Below are 27,961 nucleotides of genomic sequence, written 5' to 3'. Positions count from 1 at the left end.
TATGTATGAAGTATTTAGACGCATACTTGCAAAGGCAAGTCACAGAAGGCAATGGATCAAGTGCTGGCACAATGAGATTGGAATAGGTGGCTATTATTGATAGGTGTGGACTGGATGGACCAAAGGGCCTTTTTCCTGTGCTGATTCTGTGAAAACTGTTATAAATAATGCCTTATTCATGTAAATCCACAGATGCTCTGTTTATCTCAGTTCCCACAACACTTACCAACGCATGGCATTTCTTTGCTCTTGTGTGACCCGCTGTGTTGAACCTCACAGTAGATTTCACTGGGGAAATCTACCGCTGACCCAGGCAGGGTTAACTGGCTGCTCAGGGTGTAGGTTCCCTTCTTGTTTCTCACTGATGGGTAAGTCTTCAATCCAGTCGTGATCAGCTCCTCACCTTTCTTCCAGGTTACCTTGGTGACGTCAGGGGAATAGTCCATCGCCAAACAACCAAAGATCAGAGAACCGGTGTTGTGCTCCTGACAGGAGGAGACCAGGCCATAAAGTGTGGGGGGAGACGGTGTCTCTACAATAGAATGACCAATTGAGCATGTTAGTTTCTGTTAATTTGACCTTATCAAATGTATCCTCATCTGTAAACGTTTGCCAGTATGCACCCGCTGAAGTTTACAGCATAACTGGAGTTTATTTTTGTTTCCTACCAACTGCTGGCCCTCTACCTTGACCATTACCATAATTAAGGAAGAAGAACATCCTGATCCCACACCAGTATCTGTTTGAAGATCTCACCAACTGACACTTTCAGTGGATTGCAAGTGAAGAGCAGAGAGATTTCAGTAAATACAAACCAATGATATGCAGATTCATCGAAATTCTACAGTGTGTGCAAACAGGCCATTTGGCCCAAGTCCACACCCACCCTCTGAAAAGTAACGCATCCAGACCCACTCCCCTACCTTATTACTCTACATTTAACCCTAACTAATGCACCTAACCTCCCAATTCCTGAACACAACATGGCCAATTCACCAGTCTGCACATCTTTGGACTGTGGGAGGAAACCCATACAGACACGGGGAGAAAGTGCAAATTCCACACAGACAGTCACGCGAAGTTGGAATCGAACCTGAGTCCCTAGCACTGTGAGGCAGCAATGCTAACCACGGAATCAGCGTGCTGCCCCACTAGGGCACAGTGCTGCTAGACATCAAAAATAAAACAGATATTGCTGGAAATACCCAACGGAGAGAACTCAGAGTGAATCAGGTCCAGTGAGCCTTCCTCACTTATCAATGCAAGGTAGAATGTTCTCTCTGGGAGGGAGGTCACTGCAGCAGCAGCACAGGCAGGAGCTGAGCACTGGGACGGGGAGGATGGCTGTCACGGCTGAACTCATGCCAATTGTCTGAAAGTTGAAACTTCTAATTTACAATTACCTGAATTTCGAGGCCTCTGAAAAATGGAGGACCATTAAGGTTCAGAGACTTTGGAGTGTTACACCTGAGTATTTACGTAAATATGATTTGAGAAATGAACAAGTACTCTTTAACTTTAATAACTATCAAACTGATACGCAGTTCACCATCAAACCTCATCTCTCAGACTAACCACTGCACGTACCCTCTGTCTAGACCTAAATTTCCATTCACATTGACAAACCCTACCCTGTCATATACCCATTCATACCCAGAACACACAACCATATCACAAGAAACACATCCAAGGCAATCCATATTGGTAGTGCAGCTGAGCAGAGAGATCTCAGTGTCCATGTACATAGATCCCTAAATGTTGCCAGCCAATTTGATAGGGTTGTTAACAAGGCATACTTTGTGTTGGCTTTCATCGATAGAGGGACTGAGTTTCAGAACCATGAGGTTCGGCTGCAGCTGTACAAAACTCTGGTGTGGCCGCACTTGGAGCATTGTGTACTGTTCTAGTCACCACATTCTCGGCAGAATGTGGAAGCTTTGGAAGAGTTCACAGGAGGTTTACCAGGATGTTGCTTGGTATGGCGGGAAGGTTTTAGGAGGAAAGGACGAGGGTCTTGAGGCTGTTCTTTTTGATAGAAGACGGTTCAGAGGTGACTTAATTGAGACATAAAAGATAAACAGAGGGTGATGGCTAGCAGGAGGAGACATAGCTTTACATTGAGGGCTGATAGATAGATAGAGGACAGATGTCACAAGTTGTTTCTTTACTCAGGAACACACTGCCTGCAACAATAGGACACTCGCCAACTTTAAGGGCATTTAAAAGATTGTTGGATAAACATATGGATGAAAATGGAATAGTGCAGGATAGACAGGCTTCAGATTGGTTCCACAGGTCGGTGCAACAATCGAGGTTTGAAGGGCCTGTACTGCACTGTAATGTTCTATGTTCTATATTCCAGATCGACATATAATCTTAATTCTTTTCACTCATTTCCACTCCTGCCACCCTGCACCTGGTCCATGATGAATCTGGTCCTGACTGGGACCTGGCACCGTAATTTGCACAACCTCTGACCTCACATGTTACCCAAGTCAACCTGTGCACATTGTGCTCCCTTCGCATCGGTGCTTTACCACCTGCCATTTTCCAGACTCCGAGCTTTGCATTTTGACATCACGTCCACCTGTCACTTCATTACAGTGACCTTCCAACCCCGCAACAACCTGGCATCCTGCCCACCTCTACACTAACCAGCCTGGCACTCTTCCCACCTCTCCACAAACCAACCTGGCAAAGACAGACCTCCTGCCTTTCAGCTCAAACTACCCCTCACCTACCAAGCACAATTTGACCAAATAAACCTGTGACCATTACCATTTACCTTGATGCCACCTTGCCAGACAGAGTGCATGCAAGCTTACCCAGCAGCCAGCCAACACCTCACAGCCTACCAGCCCAAACTCTCCCACATGCCCAATCTAGCCCCTCACTTGCTCACCACCTTCCAACTTTGAGCCTACTCCACCATAAAGTCAGTGAGTCATAAAGTCATACAGCACAGAAACAGTTCCCTTGGTCCAGCTCATTCATGCTGACCAGAGTTCCCAGATTAAACTAATGCCACTTGCCTGCCTTTGGCCCATATCCATCCAGACCTATCCAGTTCCTGGAGCTGTTCAAATGGCTTCCAAATGTTGGACCTATCTCTGCATTTACCACTTCCTCTGGCAGTTCATTCCAATGTTTTGGACAGTTACAACATGAAGCCCTAACTCCTGCACTCATTGCTCTGACCAATGAAGGTACATTTGCCAAACACCTTCAACACACGAGCTACTTGAGACAACGCTTTCAAGAATCTATGAGTCTGAACCTCAGGGCCCTGTGTTCAACATCACTACCCAGTGCCCTACCATTAACTCTGTAAGTTATGACCTGATTTATCTTCTCAAAAAGCAACATTTCGTATTCATTTAAATTAAACGCAATCTGCCACTCCTCAGCCCATTGGCCCAGCTGATCAAGATCTCATTGTACGTTTAGATAACTTTCACTGCCAATTATACTATCAATGTTGGCGTTACGTGCAAACTTACAAACCATGCCCCATTCAATGTTTTCATGGCTTTCAGCCAATATTATACCCTGCCTGCCTTTCTCACACATATCCGTAGCATTTTCTTTTAAGGATTGAAGGAATCTATCTCCTTCTTGAAATCATTTAATGTTTTGTCCTTAATCAATTTCTGTGGTGGAGAATTCCAAAGGTTCACCATTCTTTTGCTGGACAGTAAACAATCAGGATCAATGTTATTGGTGTGTTGGGAAGACTGGTGAGCAGCAAAATTAATGATGATCCCATGAATGGAATAGCCTTCTAGAGCGGCCGAGGGGCCTTCTTCAGCTTCTAATTTGAATGCTGACATGTCCCTTCGGCAGCATGTTCCAAAACTGTGATCCTTGAGGATAAGGGCGCACATGCATGTAAATGTTTCACCTGAGAGCTTTCCTCCAAATTAGACTTCAACTTGACTCTCAACTATTTCCCCGCCCCTTTCCTCTTCCTCAATCACAGCCATGGGACTCACTTCTAACAGTGCTGTGAATGTGCTAATACCACACAAACTTCAGCAATTCAAATACGCTGATGACAACTGGTTTCTCAAGGCGATATAAAACGTCTGACACTTCCACACCTGTCTAGAGATGCAAACAACCACTGGAAGAATTGAAAATTATTTGAGGTCCTTGTGTGTCCACACAAGATGACATGGTTTCCTTCTGGGTGATTTGACTGTGTTTTCACTGAATGAACAGAGCTATTTCTTAATCATATAATGGGAATGAAGCTTCCCTCATTTTTAGCAAGGCAATCACACATTATATTTCTTTATTCCAGGGAAGTGTAGTGCTAAACTAATGGAATATGATGATTGGGATGCTTCAATTGGAAATTGTCAGAGATTTAAAGCTTACTTTCATGAGCAATTAATTCCAGCCTCATTGTGTCACTTTAAATACTCACAGAAATGTCTTTCAGAAATGGTGTCTCCCTTTGTTATGGGCAGTCGAATCATTAAATCTGGGATAGTTTTTGCTTGTTAATCAAAGGCATTAAAGAGTTTTAGCCAAAGGGAGACCAGTGGATTTGGCTCACAGATGCACCATGATCTAAGTAAGTGGTAGAACAGCTCAAGGGGCTGAGTGCGCTCCTCTTGCTCCTACCTTCCTATCATTGTGTCATTCATTAAGCTAGCACTGGCAGTGAACGCTTTTTATTAAAATATTTCAACAAATTAATTGTTTCACACATGCTTTAAAAAAAAAACTTCTGTTGATTATTTGGAACGGGATCATTGACATTCTCTATTTGAGTGATCAAAATAACTTTCACCCAATTACAACAGCCACTGCGCTCTGGAGTGTGTTGTTACTTCATGATAGTTTCTTGTGAAACTACAGCTCGAGATCAGGGCGCTCAAATTCAATGATTCTCTGATATTTAATATCTCTGAAAATTCGCAATTTGTTCAAATGCATCTTCTCTCTGAAGAACGTGTTTCATCGAACAGAACTTTTTTCAATGAAACAACAAACATTAAATGCTAGAAAACCAACATACAGACAGAAATTGCTGAAGAAACTCAGCAGGTCTGGCAGCTCCTGTGGAGAGAAAGCAAGGTTAACCTTTCACTTCCAGAGACCCCCCTCTTCAGCAAATTGTTTTCATGTGTTTGGCACCAGAGGTCACACCTGCTGAGTTAGACAGCGATTATGTTGGCTTGACTCCTGTTGGAAAAAGGATTCTTAACAGAGGTACTGGATGGTCTGAGATAGCAATTGAAGACCAATTGAAAAGCTATCACCATCTGCTGCAAGTGTTGGATTCAGCGGAACCCCCACCGTACTAAACAATCAAATTCAGCTACAGCACTGGTTTAATATAAAGTAAAACAGCCTAAGCATAATCTCATCAAATATGCTTCGAAAATGATTCATTCTGGTTTAGTTATAAATGATATTGTTAGAACAGGAAGTAAAAAGCTGGGATTTCTTTGAGCACTTACTCCATTAACCCCATCTAGAGATACCCAAAAGCTTGTGAACAAATTTTGATCTGGAAAAAGCTGCTAACCGCCAAAATTCTATTTAATATCTAAGAGACACAAGTCAGGACAGCGAATTGAGTAGATTTCACTGGCCTCTGTGAGTGGAATTCCAACAAGCACCCAAACATGTCAATCTGCTTTCTTGCACTGAAGTAACCTGATAAGAGATGATGTTACATACCTCTCTTACACGTAGTAAGTGAACACAGGCCACCTGCCACAGAATCAGGGACCCTATTACAAACCACAACAGACCTGAACACAATGAGCTCGACACTATCGCGGAGAACACAGCCCACCTGTTTGACAGTGCACAAAGCATGTTAGTTATTAACACCTTCCAACAACCAGAGACTGTTCCAGAATGTTTGTACAATAAAAGTAACATTTCAACATTTATCCAATAATACTTTGACAGCAGCTCAGATTTGTTCAAATTCTATGGGAACTGCAGAAGAATAAAACTAGGAATTGCATTGCCATCTATTCACTGTCACTGGATTTCAACCTAGATCTCCCTTCCTCTTAGCCCTGTGAATGTTACTGCACCAGATGATCTTAGTCTGAAATAGATTTAAATGTTTTGAAGTGTATTATGACCGTTGCCAGTGACATTAAAAGCTGATGATAGGTTTTTAAATAATAGGATGCAAAATAATTTCTGCTTCTGCATTGTGCCACTAAACATGTCCCGGATAACTGAGGCACAAAGAAAATATGTAGCACATCTCCCTCTGCCTCGCTCAATCAAATATCCCTTGCTGCCAACAACCAATTTCAAAACTCTTATAATCTGCCTTTTGTTCCTGAAACGTTCGTTCTGATTGCTACAACTTAGTCAGGGCTCTCAATTCTGAAGCACGTAATCGAATATTGCATTTCTGATAAAAGTGGTTTTGAAGTGCAAGATAAAATTGAACTGTCTGAGATACACGTATCCGAACTGGACAATTTACAAATGGTCAGCACAAGTTGTCAAGTTAGCCGGAGATAGCACTGAAACAAACTGTACAACAGCCTTGATCCTAGCAAATACATCTGCTCAATTCCTCACATCAAGTATTTACTGGAATTGAACATTCATCAGAGGAACTAACCAGAGGATTAATGTGAACAAGAATGTGTTCACAATGAACATTGATAATCAATGGGTTTAAACTTAATAAGTCATTGTAATTAACAAAATTATTGAGGTGGGATATATCGCCAATTAAAGCACAGCCCCGGAGGAAATGGATTATTCTCTAATTTATTTTTTACATATTCTTAAAACATTTCTTGAACTGTGGAGATTTTGCATGCACTGCATAAAGCTAAAACAGCATTCAGTGTGGAAATGCATTTCTATTGAAGAAATTAGTGCAAGTTCATTTTCTTGTTAGCTGCTTTTAATGTATGAAAATGTTTAAATAAAAGGTATGAATTGAAAACATGCTTCTGTCGGGAACTGCCCGCTTTAACGGATGTGTAAGTAAATGTGGGCAGTTTCGTGGAGAGCACTGCTGTCTCACAGCTCCAGGTACCCGGGCTCGGTTCCAGCCTCGGGCGACTGTTTGTGTGGAGTTTTCACATTCTCCCCTGTATCTGTGTGGGTTTCCTCCCACAATCTAAAGATATGCACGTCAGGTGAACTGGTCATGTTATATTGTCCATAATGTTAGGTGCATCAGTCACCTAATGGGTCTGAGTAGGTTACTCTTCAGAGGATCGGTGTGGACTTGCTGGGCCAAATGGCAGGAAATCTAATCTAAATGATTGTCACACTTAACCAATGTGAGCAGATTCCTTCCGATAGCTACATTGCAATAATCGGTCAAGTATATTAATTAAAATAAATATTACCTTATTTTCAGTGCTTGAACAAACAATGTGCTCTGTTATCCTTTAGTTCATGTCTTCTGCAAATTTGTGAACTCTGCATATGTCTGAACACATTGATGTAAAATACATTCTCTGCGTTTGCAGCAAATACTCCCATGGTTTTAAGAGTAGATTTCCTACAGTATGGAAACAGGCCATTTGACCCAACAATTCCACACTGACCCTCCGAACAGTAAGTAGCCCACTCAGACCATTCCCCCTAACTTATATTTATACTTATATGTATAAGTGTATACTTATATGCACCCTAACCTCCACATCCCTGAACACTATATGCAATTTAGGACAGCCAATCTTTTGGACTGCGGTAGGAAACCAGAGCGTCTGAAGGAAACCAACGCAGACACAGGGAGAATGTACAAACTCCACACAGGCAGTCACCCGAGGGTGGAATTGAATTTGGGACCCTGGCGCTGTGAGGCAGCAGTGCTAACCACTAAGCCATCATGTTGCCCTGCGATTTCATGAGTGGATTATTTTAATTAATTCGAAATTTGGTCTTGGCCACATAATTCACAATAGCAGTTGTTTCCAAAAGAATGACTCTTCAGTTGATAATTTGTTGTAAAATGTAACTATTTATTTAAACGCACTGATTGGGAACACCTAAAGCACTGTGCAGATTAAATAATTCAGTTAATGTTTTATTTTTATCCTGCAAATCCAGTTTAATCAGGGACATAACAATTAATTAACTCTTGTGAAACAATTCAAAGCAGTGAAACTGATCTGTTCTTCATAGAATTGAGCAGAATTTCCAAATGGTCTTTGCCAATGATCTTTTCCAGCCTGAAAAATTGTATGTAGTGTTCAGCGGAATTGAAAGGTGTTTCTTGATCAATTATTACACCGTCATGGCATTTTTGCTCAAGAGCAAGAACTATTAGAACATTAGACTTTTGAAATTCTATTTATATTTCTCTATGGCTTGTAATCTGTTTAAAGACAGACCTTGTAAATGAACTAGACAGTTTAGTTCTGAATTTGGACTGTAAAGCATGGATTAGATTAAGCCTTAATTACTACTTCTAAGTAAAAATGGCGACCGAAGGTATATGTTTTCCCTTCATTTCCAAAACCTTTGCGATTTGCCTTTCACTTAATATTAGGCTTTACGAAATTTCAACTGGCATGCTGATTGCATTGAATGAGGAACCCTGGAGCAGTTCACTGTCACCAACCATATAAACAGTGCAAAAACAATGTAGAAACCAGAAACTGTTTCCCAAATATAACTAATTTAATATTACCCAAGCACACTCCCTCCTCAACAGAGCAAAGATCACCAAATCACAACACGGTGTGTTTGCAGCAGAACTCGCTCTGCAAACATTTCCAACACAACCAAGAACATGGTGTAACCTCACAAAAAAACAGAAATTGAAATCTAACAAAACTACTCAGAATCAAGCAAACTAATGATTAACTTGAACAGTCATAACAAGAAATAACAAGTCAAAACAGTAGCCTGTCTGTGAGGGGACTTAACACTTAAAGCTGTAACGTTTCCAGCAACAGTTCAATTTATTTCCAACCTGTACACCCTTCCTGATCAGGACAATCTTGTGCAGTCTACAGTAGAGCAGTTGAAGGAATATATTGATTAATCACTTCAAGGTCAAACAAAACTATTTGAATGGACAAATATTACCACATTATAATTTTAAGTTAGTTTCAATTACGTATTCTGATCAATTCTGCAGTTTCAGATTTTAGTCCCAAATTTTATTTTGAATGAGGCTACTCAAAACAAAATTCATTTAGTTTACATTAGAACTCAGATTTTTTTTAAAAAAGTCAGTGCATTAAAAACTCGTTTCTTTTTCATTTTTCACACTTCCGTGTTTCTGACTTAAGTTGGTTTTCAGACAGTTACAAACGGATGTAATGTTTTCAATCAAGCAGAGAAAAATATGTCATGAGTTTAACAAATCCAGAAATGATTCATGAAAAACAAAGAACTTCACAAATATTGGTAATGAAAAGTAATCCAGAGAGACAATCTCCTCACCAGAAAGAAAACACCAATTACAGAAAGCATGAAAACGCAGATCAAGTCCACAAACTGAATAAGAATCCAATCAACTCAATTCAACAGAATCAAGGAAAATAAAATCAGAATCCAATCAACTCAAAACAACAGATTTAAATGAATGATAATCAGAATCCAAGCAATTCAATTCAACAGAATCAAATAAAACAATTTCAAAAGCCAATCAACGCAATTCAACAAAACCAAGTAAAAACAAAGCCAAAATCCAATCAACTCACTTCAACAGAATCAAGTAAAACAAACTCAGAATCTAATAAAAACAGAATGAAATATAGCACAGCAGGAAAATTTTCTGACAGTTTCTAACCTGCTTGCCATCAACAAAATTAACAAAATAAATGAGAAAATATAATCATAGTAAGAACATTATGTATACGGGGAATATATTCAAGAAATGAATAATGATATTTTAACATATTTTAATCATGTTTGGTAATATTTCAAATATCTTTAAATTCTCAGCATTTGTTGCTGATAATAAAACTCACAGTCAGGGTGTCACTGACATTAAACATTATTTATACCTGACTGATTAAGAGACATTAGGTGCTTCAAGTAACCCAGCCACACAGAATGCCCATCTGATCCAAAAAAAGAGATACACCGAGCAACTGACTCCATCATCACCATTGTAACTATTTGCTGAGCCTTAACTGGTCTATAAATCAGTCTGAACAAAAATCAATCCGAACTAAACCAAACTCAGCACAGAATCTGAGTTTCATTTAATTCAGAAATTAGTCACATGAATAGAATGTTTTTTAAAAAGTCACTAAGAAAGTTCAAAGTTCTTACCTGAAGTCACTGTCACCATGGTCCCTTGGCCCCAGTCAGCAAGATAGTCACACAGTGTTACATTCTCTGGTCTGGGTCACACAATAACTAGCTCTGCATGAAACAAATCAAAAATCTACCATTATTTTAAATTTTCAGAACCACAGGCAAAATAACGTCACGATTAATCTTCATCACATAATTGCGCTAGTGAATTCTGATCATTCTTGATACATTTTAATACTGTTTTATACTTCACAGAGTAATACATGAGCTGATTCTCAAAATCCCCAACTGGTGTATCAATAATTACCCAAACACTCTCACAAATTAAATAGTGATGCTAGCATAAAACCCCACAGAACTAATACTGCACTGCAAGTTAAGACGGTTTGTAGAAGTAATCGCTGACTAGTGTCAATCAATGGAGGCTGAATAGGTTTTTGTATTGGTCATAATTGCAGTGTCACCCCAGCTATATCACTGTGAGACACGTTGTGTCAAATACTATGACAGACTGTAAACTGTAAGATGCAGATAATTTCATCACTCCCTGGAAAGCAGTGATTCAGACTCCTCTAAAAATGATTCAGTGCATTATTTCAGCTTTTACTATTCACTGTATTTTGAAAGCTTGGAATATTTTTACAGGTCTGGTCTGCATTTAACTTGGCAATCAACACAAAGAAGGGAGAAAACAAAATACACATTTTTTCAAACTAGAACTACTGGATTGCATTTAAATTGTATCTCACATTATTTCTCGCTCCTGCCATGGTAGAAATCATCAACTTGAGATAAACCCTTGTCAGCGGTTTTTGTATGAGGATGTCACTATGCACAATACTGTGACCCACTGTAGTATCACAATGATGTAGACCAGTACACTCATTCTCTGTTCTTTACTCTAGGTCTCAATTTTCATTTGAAAGAGCCATTTAGTACTGATCATGATTAGAATTAATGCCATAGTTGACATAACAATTAGCAGTGATTTCCTGAGCTGTCAGATATATTAAAACTAACATTTTGTCCGAGCATTTAATTGATGGCAGTGATAGCAGTACATATGATAAGCCCATAATATTGTCTCATTGTATCACCTAGTTTGCTAGTTTAAATGGTACACTTCCTTTTTGATAGTTTTGTAAGATGCAGCCTGAGGTCTGCTTCAGATTGCAGTTGGTATAATTGCATTTAAAACTCGTACTGACCATCAGTGTATGATGGTATTGACAAAATGTTCCCTCGAGCTGTTTTTGAATGGGTCCAGCCCTGGTTCCTCTCGCTGTGGTCTCTTGCACAGTAATAGATGGCGGTGTCTTCGATCTTCAGGTTCCCCATGTCCAACGCGAAAATGTTGTTTGAAGTGTCTTTGGACGCAGTAAATCGACCCTTAATCGCTGGTGCATAGTTATTGCTGTTTGAATTATAGTAGTTCAGCAGCCATTCCAGACCCTGTCCGGGAACCTGTCGGACCCAGTGCATGGTGTAGCTGCTAAGATCGAACCCGCTGGTTTTACAGGTCAGTTTCAGGCTGCCTGCGGGACGGCCAGTCTCTGCCTCTGGCTGGGTCAAAACAACCTCCGACTGGACACCTTTAAAAAAGAAAACAAATAAACCATGAGCATTAATGCTGATGAAATGATAGCTGAGTCTTTTACATTCCTGCGGTAGACTAACATTGAGACAGTCACAAAGAGAGACTTGAACAAAAAACACTCAGATGATAAGAAAGTCAGTAACAAACTGAGAAAAAGTGTCGACACAATCATTCTGATAACTTGTGGGAAACGGTTCTGTCAAGATCTTTCTAAACAAAGCCGACCCAGGAGTGTTGAATTACGGTCTCGTGCCCAGGATTTATATGGCCATCGGAAGGGGCAGGCTTACAGCTTCCGCCTGTTGGTGTCCTGCTGGAGGCTGAGACTGGATCCTGGTATCAGCTTGCACAGCCCGAACACATGGGGTCATGTCTTTACATGAGGTTCTGCTTAAACATAGATATATACACATCTTGGGATATTTGTTTTGCTGAATAGCTTCTTTGGAAGTAAATTTGAGTAGCTTCAGGTCTGTTTCAGATGATAGTTGCAAATGTTTTGTTTAACAAAACAAAACTAATTCAATTGGAAGTTCGCTCCCTTTATTTCTACAGTTGAGCTTTTTTCCCCTGCACACCGCAAGTCTCTGTCGCATTACAAAATAACATGTAATGCATAATAAACATTTAAAAATTCAATTTAGGCAACTGAATACAGAGCGTGTCCAAAGTGATTATATTTAGAATATTCAATTAGAAGTTAACTCTCTTTAGTCCTACCTTCAACCACAAGCACATAAAGCTAAAAAGAACTTCAATAATATTAGTGACTTTATTTTTGCTGTCACTCAAAGTCTCTCTCACATTACAAAATAACATACCATTTCTAATCTGCGTTTCTAAATTCAATTTAGGCAACCTAATATGGAGCATGTCTAAAGTGTTCAGAATGTGAGTGTATGTCACTAAACAGTTTGGACCCGGAGATTAGAAGCACCTCCTTACATTGCAGAATGTCTCTCCTTGCATCTTTTTTTTTCAAATTGCTCCAACCCTAAAATGCACAGTAAAGGAAAGCTGTGTGCCTGAGAAACAAAAAGTGAGTTGGCAGTGAAACATAACACCTAGGTAAACTTTTGAAAGAGCATCTAATGAACTACAACAGGACAGTCCATAAGTTTTTTTTTGAAAAATCCTCAACATCTAAACCATTTCAGGTAACTGTCTGGGTACATCAGGAGTGTCTGGTTAAATTAGAGAGTATTACAATAATCATTACCACGAATGTAGGTCATAAACAGTACATTTCTCTGCTCACTAATAGCTTTGACAGAGGCAGTTAACTCATAAAAATCAGCAAAAATTCGCCATTACACTACAGTATTAACCCACTCAGTTTCAATGAGATGCATGAATCAGAGAATGTTGCAACAAGTGATGTGAGTTTGAACTAATTCAAGTTTATTAATTTACTTTGAGATGATAACAAATGTTACTGCAATGTGGGATTTTGGATCCATTAACTTCATATTCAGGAGCTTTAAAGATACTCAATAAACAGGCTGAACTAACCAGAATGTCAGTGTCCTGTTTTCTGATAGTCATACAGTGAATGCTGTATTCAGTGACTTTCCTTTTTAAAGAAGAAATGCCAAGTGAAATGTGTCCATTGTGAATAAATGGGAAAATATTGTTTGTTTGGTAGGATTTTACTTTAGTTGATTCATTTTCCCTTTAATCGGCCGGATACTGCAATGTGGGATGCAATTAAGCTGCAATGTTGGCAGCAATTAAGCTGACTGCAGAAAAGGTCCTTGAGTTCCCAGTTTCATTTACTGGAAGCAGATGGAGTTTCTGCAGTGGATCAAAGATATTTTGCCTCACTGTTGACCACTTGGTGGAAAACCAACTGCAAACCATAACCACTGCCTCCGCACAAACAAATCTACTCAGCAACAATGCTGCAGAAAGGTTTATTTTTCAGTTGTGTAACTTGGAGAACTAGTCTCTCCTCTCACGGAAGGAAATATTCGCAGAGTCTCAGACACAACCAACATCAACAGCTCATTCGAGGATCACTACAGCACTGTTTAATATTGAGAAAAATTGATAAATAGTCATAGAGTCATGGAGTGATACAGCATGGTTACAGACCCTTCGGTCCAACCAGTCCATGCCAGTCCTAATCCCAAACTAAACTAATCCCACCTGTGTGTACTTGGCTGATATCCTTCCAAACATTTGATATTTATTTACTTATCCAAATGTCTTCTAAAGGTTGTAAGTATCCACCACCAAATCATCTCACACAAAAACCATTCTCTGATATCTTTTTTAAAATTTTTCTCCTCTCATTGTAAAAACATTTTCCCTACTGTTGAAATCCTCCATCATAGGGAAAACACGCCAATGTCTGGGTCAAAAATTAAAACAATCCCAGCTCCAAACATTTACAAAATATCACTGTGGATCTTCCTCGAATCCAAAAAAGATTGCCCCCTTTGATCAATGATTTCTAAAATTTACTCGCATATCTGTTGTGAAGGACGTTTTCAAATAACTTCAGAAGTGCAAATGGTTCACATCAGTCGGATTAAAGTAACATTTCGTGCGTTACCCCACACACAAAAAAGCGTGTTGACATGAATTGCTCTGAGGAAGTCTACGATGGATTCTTTTATCAAACAAAATCATTTCCAATGTTGTGAGGGCTCGTCCACCTTCTGTGCGATGATCTGAATTTTAAGTTGTGTCTGACTGCAGATGAAACTGGCTGATCTGTGTAAAAGTACAGTTTGTGCCTATCACATTGTTAACTTATATTGCTGACTTTAGTTGATAAAGTGACATTGTCCCAGGCATCATCTGGCACCAATAATTAGATCATTAATTTCCGCATCGCTCGCCAGAGAGTCAGGTGGAGTTTATTGATATGTGATATTTTTGAAACGAAAGCTTCGTACATTTCCAGGGTGAATCATGTCAATTAGAGCCATTCACCTTTCCACTCATGGCTTTATAAACTTATATGAGGTCACACCACCCCCTGAACTCTCACCCTCCAGTGAAACAAGTTCCAGTCTATCTGGATTTACAACGGTGGTTCTGTTCCCTCACATTCTGCTGTTAAAGATCATCCTGCCACCCCAGATCCACAGAGAGCATCCCTTGTTACTAGTTCAAAGAAATGAAAGGAACTTCTCCCACCATATTATTCAATTTTAGTTGGCTTCAAACACCATAAAAAATAAATGATCATGTCATTGCTGATTTTTGGGAGAATGCCGTGTACACAGTATCTGCTGAAATACCTGCAGTACCATCCTGAATCTGGTTTGTAGGTTCATCTGTTGCTCACAAACGCAACCAGACATCAGGGAACAGTGAACATCGCTCAACCCCACTCCTCCACCCTCCCCCCACCCCCGTACTTTGCTCTTTGTGAAATCTGTGTTGTCAATAATCAGTTAAAAGAAAGTGTTTTTTTTAAGCGTTCTTAATTCATGTTGCTGATCTTGGCTGAATGTTGCTGTCAGCATTTCTGGGGAATATGTCTGTATCTTTTTCATGTCGGTTAACAATGATATTAAGTCAAGAATAGTCAAAATGTCCTGAGAAACAATGTTTATAAATGGGCCTATTAGCTCCTCAGGGCTGTACCAACTGTTTGAATATTGATACAGTTCTGCCCCTACTTTTTCCCCATAAGCCAGGATTTACAGCATTGGAGATCATATCTATGTTGATAATGGATTAGACCCCACACAATGTTCCCGAATGTTTACAGTGCTATCACCTGCAGGGTCATGGACAACATGCTATAAATTGGGTTTTGGCTGGAAGGCTCTGTCTTCATGTGATATGGGTGCGATAGGTGAAATGATCTCTCTCTGTCGTGAAAACTTTCTACTACTCTAAATTCATCTTTCCTACTATGTTTCGTTCAGAGGCTCGAATTCACATGATTCATGCCGGAAATATTCCAAGCATTTGTTTCAATGAGATCAATAAACTCCACCTGATAGTCTGGCTAGTGATGTGGAAATTAATGGTCTAATTAATGGTGCTAGATTATGCCTGGGACAACATCACTTTATTCAACTTTATTCAACATCACTTTATTCATCAATATACATTAACAATGTGAAAGGCACAAACTTACTTTTACCCAGATCAGCCAGTTTCATCTGCAGTCAGACACAACTTAAAATTCAGACTATTGCACAGAGGATAGACGAGCCTTAAAACATTGGAAATGGTTTTGTTTGATAAAACAGTCCATCGTAGACTTGCTTGAGCAACTCGTGACAACAAACTTGCTGGATTTTTTTTGTGTGGGGAAACATATGAAATGTTATTATATTCCGACTGATGTGAACCATTTGCACTTCAGAAGTTATTTGAAAATGTCCTTCACAAAAGGTATGTGAGTAAATTTTAGAAATCATTGATCAAAGGGACAATTTTTTTTGGATTCAAGGAAGCTCCATAGTGATATTTGGTAAATGTTTGGAGCTGTGATTGCTTAAAACTTTTAACTAAGACATTGGCATACAGTGCACAACTTCTCAATTTGCTGTAACATGAAACTCGTAACCACTGTGAACCTGGAAGGCGATGGTTCAGAATTTAACAAGGACCTAGCAAGGTTCGTGGAATGGACCAACAAGTGATTCATGAAATTTAACAAAGGCATTTCTGAAATGATTAGTTTAGCTAGGAAGAATGTAGAGACACAAATTCACATCTCTGTTTGCATTTCAATATGCTATAAATTACTTTTCCATTATATCCTAAAATACTTGTGTCTTTGTTCATATTTAATACACTCTATCTTGTTCCAGTATTAAGATAGTTTCTTTATTTATTTCACTCAAGACTGTATGCTGTATTTTTGCCTCAGTATTGACCAAACTCGGTTGGGTGCCAGCTTATATTACTTGAGCTGCTTTTTCAGGAAGTGAATCTCTCCACCTGCTATGTCAAAATAATCTGTTCATGCTTAGATAGAAATAAATCCTGTTATTATCATCCCAAATTCAGGATCGGTTATTTTGTAATTATTCATTGGAAATGAACAGAATATGACTGGCCTGCTGGCTTGTTCTTGGTGGAGTGGGAGAGGGAGTTAAAGTGTACAGCCATGGGGCCATGGGGTTGGTGTCCCAGAGATTTCTCTGAAATAATCCGCAAGTTAGTGTCCTGACTCCCTGATGTAGAGGAGACCACGTCAGGTGGAACAGACACAGTGGATGACATTTGTGGAAGAATAGATAAATTTCTCTGGGATGTGAAGGATAATTTGGAGCCTTGTCGGAGGTGAGGGGGAAGGTGTGGGCACAGGTTTTGCACTTCCTGTGGTGGCAGGGGAAGGTGACAGGGCTGGGGAGTGGGCTGATGGAGGGGCATGGGCCTGACGAGGGAGTCGCGGAGGGAATGGTGTTTCCAGAATGCAGATAGGGATAGGGAGGGAAATATACCCGAGTGATGGGGTCTGTTTACAGGTGGTGGAAGCAGCGGAGGATGATATGATGTATGCAAGGTTGGTGCGGTGGAAGTTGAGGACCAGGAGGGCTCCCTGTTGCGATTGGAGGGATGGGGTTCAAGGGCATCGTCGACCACGTGGGAGGGGAAATTGCAGTCTTTGAAAAAGGAGGTTATCTGGGATGTTTTATGGTGGAACTGGTCCTCCTGGGAGCAGATGCGATGGAGGCAGAGGAACTAAGAATAAGTGATGGCATTTTTACAGGAGGTCGGGTTGGAGGAGTGTAGTTCAGGTAGCTGTTGGAGTCAGTGGGCTTGTCGTAAATGTTTAGTCGGTCACTGGAGATAGAGGTGGAGAGGTCTAGGAAAGGTAGGGAGGTGTCCGAGATGGTCCCTGTGAAGTTTAGGTCAGGGTGGAAGGTCTTAGTAAAGTTGATGAACTGTTCAACCTCCTAGTAGCAGCATGAGGTGGCGTTGATACAGTCATCAATGTAGCGGTGGTAAAGGTGGGCAATGATACCAGTGTAGCTGTGGAAGATTGACTGTTCCACATATCTGACGAAGAGGCAGGCATAGCTGGGGTCCATACAGGTGTCCATGGCTACCCCTTTGGTTTGGAGGAAGTGGGAGGATTGAAAGGAAATGTAGTTGAGTTTGAGCATGTGCTGCTTGGGTTGGCATGACAGGAAGAAATGGAGGGCTTCGAGGCCGACATCATGGCGTTTGGATGTGTACAGGGCCCGGACATTCTGTTCATTCTGGGGCTTATCAATAGCTTGCAGTTATTATGGAACTGCAAGGGCAATGGCTGGGAACTCGGAGAAACCAATGTTTAAGTCTTCTGCTTGAAGCAAATTCTGACTAAAACATTTAAACACCACAAAGCTCACTGTCGGAAATGCCAGTGCTGCAACTTTTAATAATATTTGAAACTTTGTTAAAAATAGGGATTTTTAGTCATAGTTTCTGAAAGAATCAAGAAAATAATTATCTGTTAGAACAAGCTCTTTCAAAGAGAGAGGATTTGCAAAGTTTGAAACCATACGGTGCTGTGGTTTATTTGAATTCAATGTCGGCCAGAGTTAGATACAGACAAGGTGATCTCTCCATATATTGGTTCTGTTAATCGGACACACCGACATACCTGAATGTACAAAACTGTATTATTTGTTTAAGTTGATCAAAATCTAGGAAATAGATCAAACAGAATGTATTCAGCTGGGGAGGTGATGGATACAGAAGACAGAATCTAAAACTGGGAACATTAAATCTGAAGAGAGAGTAACAAGTAGTACAAGATCAAAGACATGACAAGGTGCAGTCGATATGTCCCAGACCTTAGTGAATCGAATGAGCTTGTTAGATGGTCGAGAGACTCGTCCAATGACGTCCTGGAATCAGACTGTGAAACAGAGATCGAAAGGTCGATTTGCAAATGTCACTTCAAAGTCACTTCACATTCTGTGTCCTGATATAGGCCACATTGGCAGATGTTTCCACCAGATTGCATCCCCTGGGTTTATTTTCTGATCAGAAGTGAGATGTGTGGCTTGCTGCTGGCACATAGAAACAGGAAGTTGTGTGCCTGCTGAGAATGATACATCAGGCGTTACTTTCCGTATTATCAGCACAAACAGTCTTCCTGCCTCTGAGGGTGAACACACACTGACAGTGTCAAGAACAAACGGACTGATTGCTGTTGGTCTCAACATTGTATTCAATTCCATTCCCATTTTCCAGAATGAAACAGAAGAGACACAAGATTATTTCTGCGATAGTAAATTGTCTGTCAGAGAGATAAGAAGAGTTATCACCAGGCGAAAGGAGCTAAATGACAATGTGTAGTTTCGCTCATAAACCTATGTTTAAAAGTAGAAAGTTTGAGGGAAGTTAATAAGTAAATCTAAGAGACAGCATTGATTAAAAGTTGAAATTGTAAGGTTTAAGCAATAAAATTCAGCACGGCTTCAGTGGAAGTGATATCACATCTGACATGGCTAATACTGTTTTCCGAAGAGGCAATGAGATGTGTCATCGAGTGTAAAAAATGGATGTAATGCTTATTGATTTCAATCGGATTTTTGACAAGATCTTGCAACTTCAATAAGGTAAGGGTTCATGGGATCTGGTGCAGTTTGGCAAATGCATCGAAGGTTTATTTGGTGGCAGAAGGTAATGGCAGTCTTTGTGAAGACATCTTGTGTCCAGTGGCTTGCTGTTAGACTTGGTGCTGGATTCTTTGCTGTTTGCAGCGTATATGAACGATCTAGTCAAGAATGTAACAATTTTCATCAGTAAGTTCAAAGATGAGGTGAAAAACATTTGACTTTGCAATTAATGAGGATGAAAGCCAGTGTGACATCGATGACCTTGCCTGTTGGAGAGAAGAATTGAAACCAGAACATTATATCCTGAAGTCTGTGAAGTAAAGCATTTTCGAGACTAACAATTTAAGCGAAAATACAATGCACGGTAGGAATCTACAAAATACAAAAGATAAGCGATCTTCTGTTGTGCATATCTACATCATGGGGGTGGGGGGATATTGTGGCTAGACTATTAATTCAGGAAACTGGGGTCTGAGCCCGCAGTGCTGCCACATAAAGTCGTGAATTATGGTTGACAATTAAACAACTCGTTGGAGGAATAAGCTCCACAGATATTCCCTTGCTCTGCACAAAACATCAGCGCAAAAGTTAAGGCTGAAGCATTCACAGCAATCTTCAGCCAGAAGTGCCAATTGTCTGATCCATCTCGGCATCTTCCAGTGATCACCAATATGACAGATACCTGTCTTCAGGGAATTCACTTCTCCCCATGTGATATCAAGATACTGTTGGGCGGGGGGCACTGGTTACTGCAAATGCTATGGAGCCTGACAAAATTCTGGCAATAATACTGATGACTTGTGCTAGCCAAGCACTCCCGGTACAGCTACAACACTGGCATGGACAATGTGGAAAATAGGCCAGGCGTGTCCTGTGCACAGAAAATAGGTCAAACCACCCTGACAAATTACTGCCCCATCAGTCCATGCCCAACCATGAGTTAGGTGTAGAAGGTGCTATCAACAGTGCTATCAAGCAGCACTAGCTCAGCAATAACCTGCTCGGTGACATAAAATGTGGGTTACACAAGGCCTACTCAGCTCATGACTGAATTACAGACTTGATTGAAACATGGACAAAGAACTGAATTCCAGAAATGAGGGGAGAGTGACAGCCCTTCACATTAAGGTCACATTTGACAGAGTGTGATATTATAGAGTCCAAGCAAAACTGGATTCAATGGGTATCAGGCGACAAACTCCCTGCTGCCTGCAGTCATACCTCACACAATGGAAAATGTTTCTGCTTGTTAGAGGTCAGTCGCCTCAGCCAAAGCAAATCTTCGTTGGAGTTCCGAAAGAAAGTGTCCTCGGCCCAATCATCTTCAGCTGCTTCAGCAATGACCTTCCCTCCATCAGAATGTCAGAAGTGAAATCTGCATTAATCTAGCACTTTTTTTGTGACTCCTCAGTCCACATTCAAATGCAACAAAATCTGGACAATATCCAGACTTGAGCTGACAAGTGGCACATAGCATTCACACCACAAAACTGCAAGGCAATGACCATTGACAATAACAGACAATCTAACCAAAACCCCTTGATATTCAATATTGTTAACTTCACTAAATCATTCGCCATCAACATATTGGGTTTCCTTGTTCATTAGAAATTGAGCTGGACACTCCATATAAATACAATGGTTGTAAGAGCAGGCCAGATGCTAGGAATACTGCAGCGAGTAACTCACCCTCCTGACTCGCAAAGCCAATTGACTGTCTAAGAGACAGTGGTCAGGAGGGTAATAGCACAGCTCGCCCCTTGACTGGATAGGAGCAGCTTCAACTGCACTCAAGAAGCTTGGCATTGTCCAGGACAAAGCATCCCACTTGACCGGCAGCACATGCACAAGTGTCCATTGCCTCCAAATCTGATGCTTAGTACCTGGCGTATGCACTATCTAAAATACTACACTGCAGTAACTTAGCCACTTCCTTAGACAGTACCTTCCCACTGCCACTTGCATCTCGAAGGACAGGAGCAGCAGATACATGGGAACAGCACCACTGTAAGCCCCTCTCTAAAACACTCGGCATCCTGACATGGAAATATTCACTGATCCTTTACTGTAACTGGGTCAAAATCTGGAATTCCCTTCCTCAGGGCACATGTTATTTCAGAAAGGCAGCTTACTGCCATTTTCTGAAGGACACCTACAGACAACTAAAAGCAACCACTGTGTTCCATGAGTCAATTTAAAAAAATCATTCAAGCTAACATGACAGTTTGATAAAGGTTGAGGAGGCATTATGAGCATTTAATAAGCAATCGAAAGGTTTGGAGTAAAGTTCCAGAATCAATCTCTACCATGGTAGCTTCAATTAATGAAATGAAAATGCTGGAGTAATGAACGATATTCACAGACCTACCAAAGGTTTGAAGCATGTTACATGGTTCAGTATTGTTCTTCAGAGGAGGATGTGTGACCTTCCTACCTGGCCTGCCCTACCCGTTCAACAATAAGGCAATGGTCCTTTCCTGTGCCGAACCTGACTAAGAAACCAATCAGGAGAAAGTGAGGACTGCAGGTGCTGGAGATCAGAGTTGAGAGTGTACTGCTGGAAAAGCAGTAGGAAAATCAACGTTCCAGGCACAACCCCTTCATCAGATATCCTAATGAAGGCCTTATGCCCGAAACGTCGATTCTCCTGCTCCTCGGATGCTGCCTGACCTGCTGTACTTTTCCAGCACTACAGTCTCGACTGAGAAGCCATTTGGTTGTAATAAAGCTTCTTAAGAAAGATCAACCATGATTAGCTGAGCAAGATGGCAGGCCTTCAAAAAGGTACCACCTTCTTGGGATATGTCAGTAAAGAATTCAAAAAATGCAAATGACGGTGAGTCAGGCTCTTCAGACAGAGTCCGGTACACAGTTTAGATTGATGATTGGATGCAAAGTCTCCTGTGATGTTGCTGTGAACAGCAGGAGAGTTCTTGCCAGTATTGCACTTCAATATTTGTTCATGATGTAATGTGTCAGATTTATTGCATTTCTGTTTGTGACCGCTTTCTGTGCTTTCCCAACATTAGGATCACAGTGGTGATATCACGAGACCAGTATTCCCAAACTCCAGTTTGGTGTTAATTGGATGGCGTTTGGAATACCATCGTTTGCCCAGGGTGAAATTTGAATTTAAAGAAAGCCTGGAATCGAAAAGAAAGCCAAATGGTGACCATGTAACCCGAGTCAATGGAAAAATACAAGAACAGCTGGTTCACGAATGACAAAGTACCTGTCACCTTTACAAGGTCTGGCCGACATGAGATTCCAGACCCACTGGGAAGTAATTGACTGTGTTTTGAAGTGGCTTTAGCAAGCTATTCAATGGGCAATTGGGGATAGGGACTCGATGCTGACCCTAGCCAGAAAGTAATAAGTGTAACGAAACCTCGCAACAACTATATCAATTAAATGTAATTGTTGAGGCAGTTCCTGATGTCATTCAAGTATTTCATGTGAATATTCTAAAACGCACTTTGAGTGATGTTGCATCGTCTAAACGGACTGCATTATAACTCAGTGGGACATTCAGAGTAGATCCAGTTCCACATTGAAGTTTAATTGCAGAATTTTCAAAACGGAATTGGTAACCTAAATAAAAGTTTTAAATTGTGTTTATCTTCCAGAAATAAATAAAATCTGTTGCAATTCATCTTCATAAATTTGTATTCACTTCTGCAAATGGTCAACATTCTTAAAATAAACTTGTTTCGATTTGAAACTAACCAATAAATCACTTCGTTCATCTGGCTATGCTGTCATCATCACTTCCTTGAAACTAATTAAGCATTTATGTAAATAAACACAGAAATAGAATTCTCAGAATAGATTACAGAACAACAAAACCCCAACTTATATTTCCCCACAAGCACAGCACACGAATTGTGGAAAAATGCAAATAACTTAATGGATTCCAATACTAATTGATGTTAGGACTTTTTACGATATAAAAGTTGTATGATTGTTGAATGACAGAAGTATCAATTGTCATGTTTAGTCAAAAAACCTATAATTAAGAGATACATTGGCACAGCTAATATTTCTGTCTCTCTTTTTCTCTCTTCCCCTCCTGCCTTCCCCCCATTTTTCTTTATATCTGATGCCTTGTTTGCCTCTCCACAATCGGACAATGTTTTCCTCAATAACATGAAGCCAACACCTCACCAACATATCCTTTCAGCCAAATTCATCCATTTCTCTAGAGAGATTGGAGTCATTAGAGCAAGATTTTCTCAATATTGAATGATCTGGAAATGCTTGATAGGAATGAAGCTGCAAGACTTTACTGTGTTAGTGTTTTCATTGTATCTCAGCAGTATTGTTCTTGGCTGAGGAATGTTTAATAGTGTAATGCATATTTAGTCTATAATTAACCTTTACTGCACATCTCATGGAATGTTTAATATTGTAGAGGTCGATTTATTCTGTATCGACGCTGTGTTGTACCTGCTCTGGGAGGGTTTTTTCAGGGAATCTTGGATGCAGATCTACTCTGTGTCCTAACCAAAATGTATTTGACATATTTGCATTGGGCAGCACAATATAGAGGGAGATTTACCCAGCACATTACATGAGCTGTACAATCACAGAAAACATTTGATGTAGCCGTGTAAAGGGGCTTGAACTCCTACCCACTGTCATTCTGATTTTGAAATGCTTGATACCAGAATAAAAAGGGAACAACACTATGCTTCAAAAATTTGTTATAGAAGTAGATTATCATCTACAGGCACAGACATACACATGCACATATGCAAATCATCTATGAACAACCCTTGCAGTGTTTAATGGATGAGTGCTGAGAGAGCTTTAATTTGCAATGTGTGTATTCCATGCAACACATGCCGACAGTTTGTTTGATATGGTAGTTTAAATATAGTTTTGATCTGTCTTTAACCTTTTCTGTGACAGCTGTGGTTGTGTTTGACAAATATTCAACAGAACTGGAGGACTGTAAATGCAGTCACTGCATTAGAGGCAGAATGCAATGCCATCAAACAGGGAGAAAGGCGATCCCTGTGTATTTTCATGATGAGGAGGGATTGAAGCAGCTGAGCGTCAAACATGAAATGGAGGTTAGTTTGACTGAGGCCGAGATAATTCTGAAAAGACTAACTTAGAGCAAAGGTTCATGATAGAGAACCAGAAGCAGCCTGTTCAGCCAATGGAGTTTGGTCTTCCAAACAATGACGTCATAGCTGAGCTGATAATCCTCACCTCCACTTTGGAGTGTTTTAACTGTCAGCATTGATTCAATTACCAAATCAAAACCTGCCCATTTCAGCCTTCAAAATACTGAATGACCCAACCTCGACAGTCTTCTGTGGTAGAGAATTCCACGGATTCACAACATTCTGAGAGACAAAATTCTCTTCTGCCTGAAATTTGTGACCTCTAATTCAAAGATTCTACTCCCTGGTCTGAAACTCTCCCACAAGGGGAAACAACATTTCTGCATTTACACCATCAAGTTTCCTGAAAATAATAGATGTTTCAGAATGTCACCACTGAATCTTCTATGTTCTAATGTGTATTGGCCCAAACAACTCAATCTCTACTCCCAAGGCAGTCATTCCATCTTCAGGATCAGTCGACTGAACCTCATGTGGATTGTCTCACAGTCCAGTGTACGTTTTCTTTGATATTAGTCCCAAGAACAGGTCACAGTATTCCAGTTGTGATAAGAATAGAGCTTTTTTTTCAGTTTTAACAAACATTATAGTCATACAGATATCCAGCACAGAAACAGACCCTTCAGCCCAACTGCACTAACCAGATATCCCAATCTGACTGAGTACCATTTGCCAAACATTTGGCCCATCTTCCTCCGTTATCCGTTCATACACCCATCCAGGTGCCTTTTAAATGCAGTAATTTAACCTGCCTCCACCACTACCGCTGGCAGCTTTTTCCGTTCACTCACGCAAGTGGGCGGCACGGTGGCACAGTGGTTAGCACTGCTGCCTCACAGCGCCAGAGACCCGGGTTCAATTCCCGACTCAGGCGACTGACTGTGTGGAGTTTGCACATTCTCCCTGTGTCTGCTTGGGTTTGCTCCGGTTTCCTCCCACAGTCCAAAGATGTGCAGGTCAGGTGAATTGGCCATGCTAAATTGCCCGTAGTGTTAGGTAAAAAGGGGTACATGTAGGGTGGGTTGCGCGTCGGTGTGGACTTGTTGGGCCGAAGGGCCAGTTTCCACACTGTAAGTAATCTAATCTAAGAGAAAAGGTTACCCCTCAGGTTCTTTTCAAATGTTTCTCCTCTCACCTTAATCTGCTGTCCTCTAGTTTTGGACTCTCCCACTTGAGGAAAAAGATCTTGGCTATTCACCATATCAATGCCCCGCATGATTTTATAAGTCTTGTTCAGGGCACTCCTTAGCCTCCTTTCCTCTCACTTTAGGGAAAAGAAAAGCCCCAGCCTATTCAGCCTCACCTTATATCTTAAACACTCCAGTTCCAGCATCATTCTTGGAAATCTTTTTTTCCTTCCTCTCAAGTTTCACAAAATCCTTGAGAGAAATGATCAGACAGATTTGTCTGTAATAATTCTAAACGTAGCCTCATAACTGTTCTGTACAGCTGAGACATGACATCTCGACTCTTACACTTAATGTTAAGACCAATGAAGGAAAGCATGCCAAACACCTTTTTCCCCACCCTGTCTCCCTGCAACTCCACTTCCAAGGAATGATACATCTGCACCCTTTGGTTTCTTTGCTCAGCAACACTCCCCAAGGCCCAGCCATTAATTGTATAAGTCCTGCCCTGGTTTGCCTTACAAAAATACAACATCTCAAATTTATTTAATGAAGCATGGGTTCATGAAAGGCAGGTCATGTTTAACTGATTTATTGGAATTCTTTGAGGTCATAATGAGCGTGGTAGACAATGGGGAACTGGTGAACACAGTGATCTGGATTTCCAAAAGGCATTCAGCAAGGTGCTGCACAAAAGGCTGCTGCATAAGATAAAGATGCAGTGTTACAGGCAATGCATTAGCATGGACAGAAGATTAGTTCACGAACAGAATGCAAAACGTGTTTTTCTGGATGGCAATCAGTGGCTAGTGGTGTGTCTCAGGGATCAGTGTTGAGACTGCAATTGTTTACATTTCAGGTAGATTGCTTCGAGTTAGAGACCAAGTGTAGTGTGTTGTAGTTCGCAGAAGGCACTTAAATGAGTGATAGAGCAAAGTGTGCAGAAGGATATAGACAGGCTAAGTGAGTGGGCAAGGGTCTGGCAGATGGAGTACAATGTTAGTAAACATGATGTGATCCATTTTGGTAGGAATAATAGCAAAGTGGACTATTATAAAATGGTGAAAAATTACAGAATGCTGCTGTGCAGGGGGACATGATGCATAAAACACAAAAGTATGGTTTGTAAGTCCAGTAGCTAATTAGGAAGACAAATGGAATAATGTTCTTCATTGGCAGTGGATAGAGTTAAAATTAGGACTTTCTGCTGCAGCTGTATAGGGTGCCGGTGTGGCTACGCCGGGAGTACTTTGTACACTTTTCATCTCCTTACATGAGATGGTACTGGGTTGGGGTTTGCTGAGGAGGTTGACCATGTTGCTTCTGGAAATGAGAGAGTTGTTTTATGAGGAGAGATTGAGCAGACTGGGATTACACTCATTGGAATTTAGAAGAATGGGGGAGGGGATTGTAAAATTATAAATGGGATAGATACGACAGAAGCGGGGAGGCTGCTTCCACTGGTGGGTGAAATTAGAACTACAGGGCATAGCCTCAAAATAAGGGCAGCAGATTTCAGACTGAGTTGGGGATGAACATCTTCACCTAAAGGGTTGTGAATATGTGGAATTCCCTGTCTAGTGGAGTAGCTGAGGTTAACTTGTTGAATGTTTTAAAGGTCAAAATAGATTTTTGAACAGTAAAGGAATGTAGGGTTATCGTAAGCGGGTGGGTAAGTGAAGCCTCAGTCCATTGAAAGATGATCCATGATGTTATTGAAAGGCAGAGCAGACTCATGGGGTTAGATGTCCTTCTCCTGATCGTATTTCTTATGTTTGGATGTTGCTATGTTCAAACAGGCCTCCAATCCGAAAAGTAATGCTCTCTGACTACTAAATAAAAACTGAAAGAACAGTGGATGCTGTGTATCAGAAACAAAAACAGAAACTGCTGGAAATACTCAGAAGGTCTGGCAGCATCTATGGAGAGAAAGGCTCACCAGTTTATGGTTCCCTGGCTTTTCCATACAACTTTCTTCAATAATGCCGCCACATTAGTCACTCTTCAGTCTTCTGGCATCTCACCTATGATTATCAACGATACAAATATCTCAGCAAAGGGTCCAGGAATCTCTTCCTTAACTTCCCACAAAGTTCTGAGAAATACCTGATCAGGTCTTTGAGATTTATTTCCATTCTTCTGCTTTAAGACCTCCAACACCTCCTCTTCTGTAAGATGAACTCTTTTTAAGATCTCATTATTTATTTCCCAAGTCCCTTAGCTTCCATGTTTCTGTCTACTGTAAATATTGATGCAAAATATTTCCTTAGTGTCTCAACCATCTCCTGGGTTTCCATAGAAAGCCATGTTGATCTTTAAGGGGCTCAATTCTCTCCTTAGTTATTC

At 40.6% G+C, this 27,961-nt stretch overlaps 2 gene segments (V, D, J or C); both read right to left on the bottom strand.

Annotated features, from left to right (window-relative positions):
* LOC148137593 (Ig heavy chain C region-like) overlaps positions 1 to 27,961 on the bottom strand; it is a 784,089-nt gene that overhangs the window by 8,288 nt on the left and 747,840 nt on the right.
* LOC122545693 (Ig heavy chain V region-like) lies at positions 239 to 12,036 on the bottom strand. The segment is given in 4 exon segments: positions 239 to 532; positions 10,243 to 10,357; positions 11,436 to 11,819; positions 11,972 to 12,036. Coding segments are annotated over 3 exon segments (417 nt in total).

This window comes from Chiloscyllium plagiosum, unplaced genomic scaffold (assembly GCF_037043375.1).
Source record: "Chiloscyllium plagiosum isolate Xiang-an unplaced genomic scaffold, Cpla_swu_hap1 HiC_scaffold_42, whole genome shotgun sequence".
NCBI classification, from domain to species: domain Eukaryota; kingdom Metazoa; phylum Chordata; class Chondrichthyes; order Orectolobiformes; family Hemiscylliidae; genus Chiloscyllium; species Chiloscyllium plagiosum.
The sequence above is the reverse complement of the archived record's forward strand: the minus strand, read 5'-3'. Positions and strand labels throughout refer to the sequence as shown.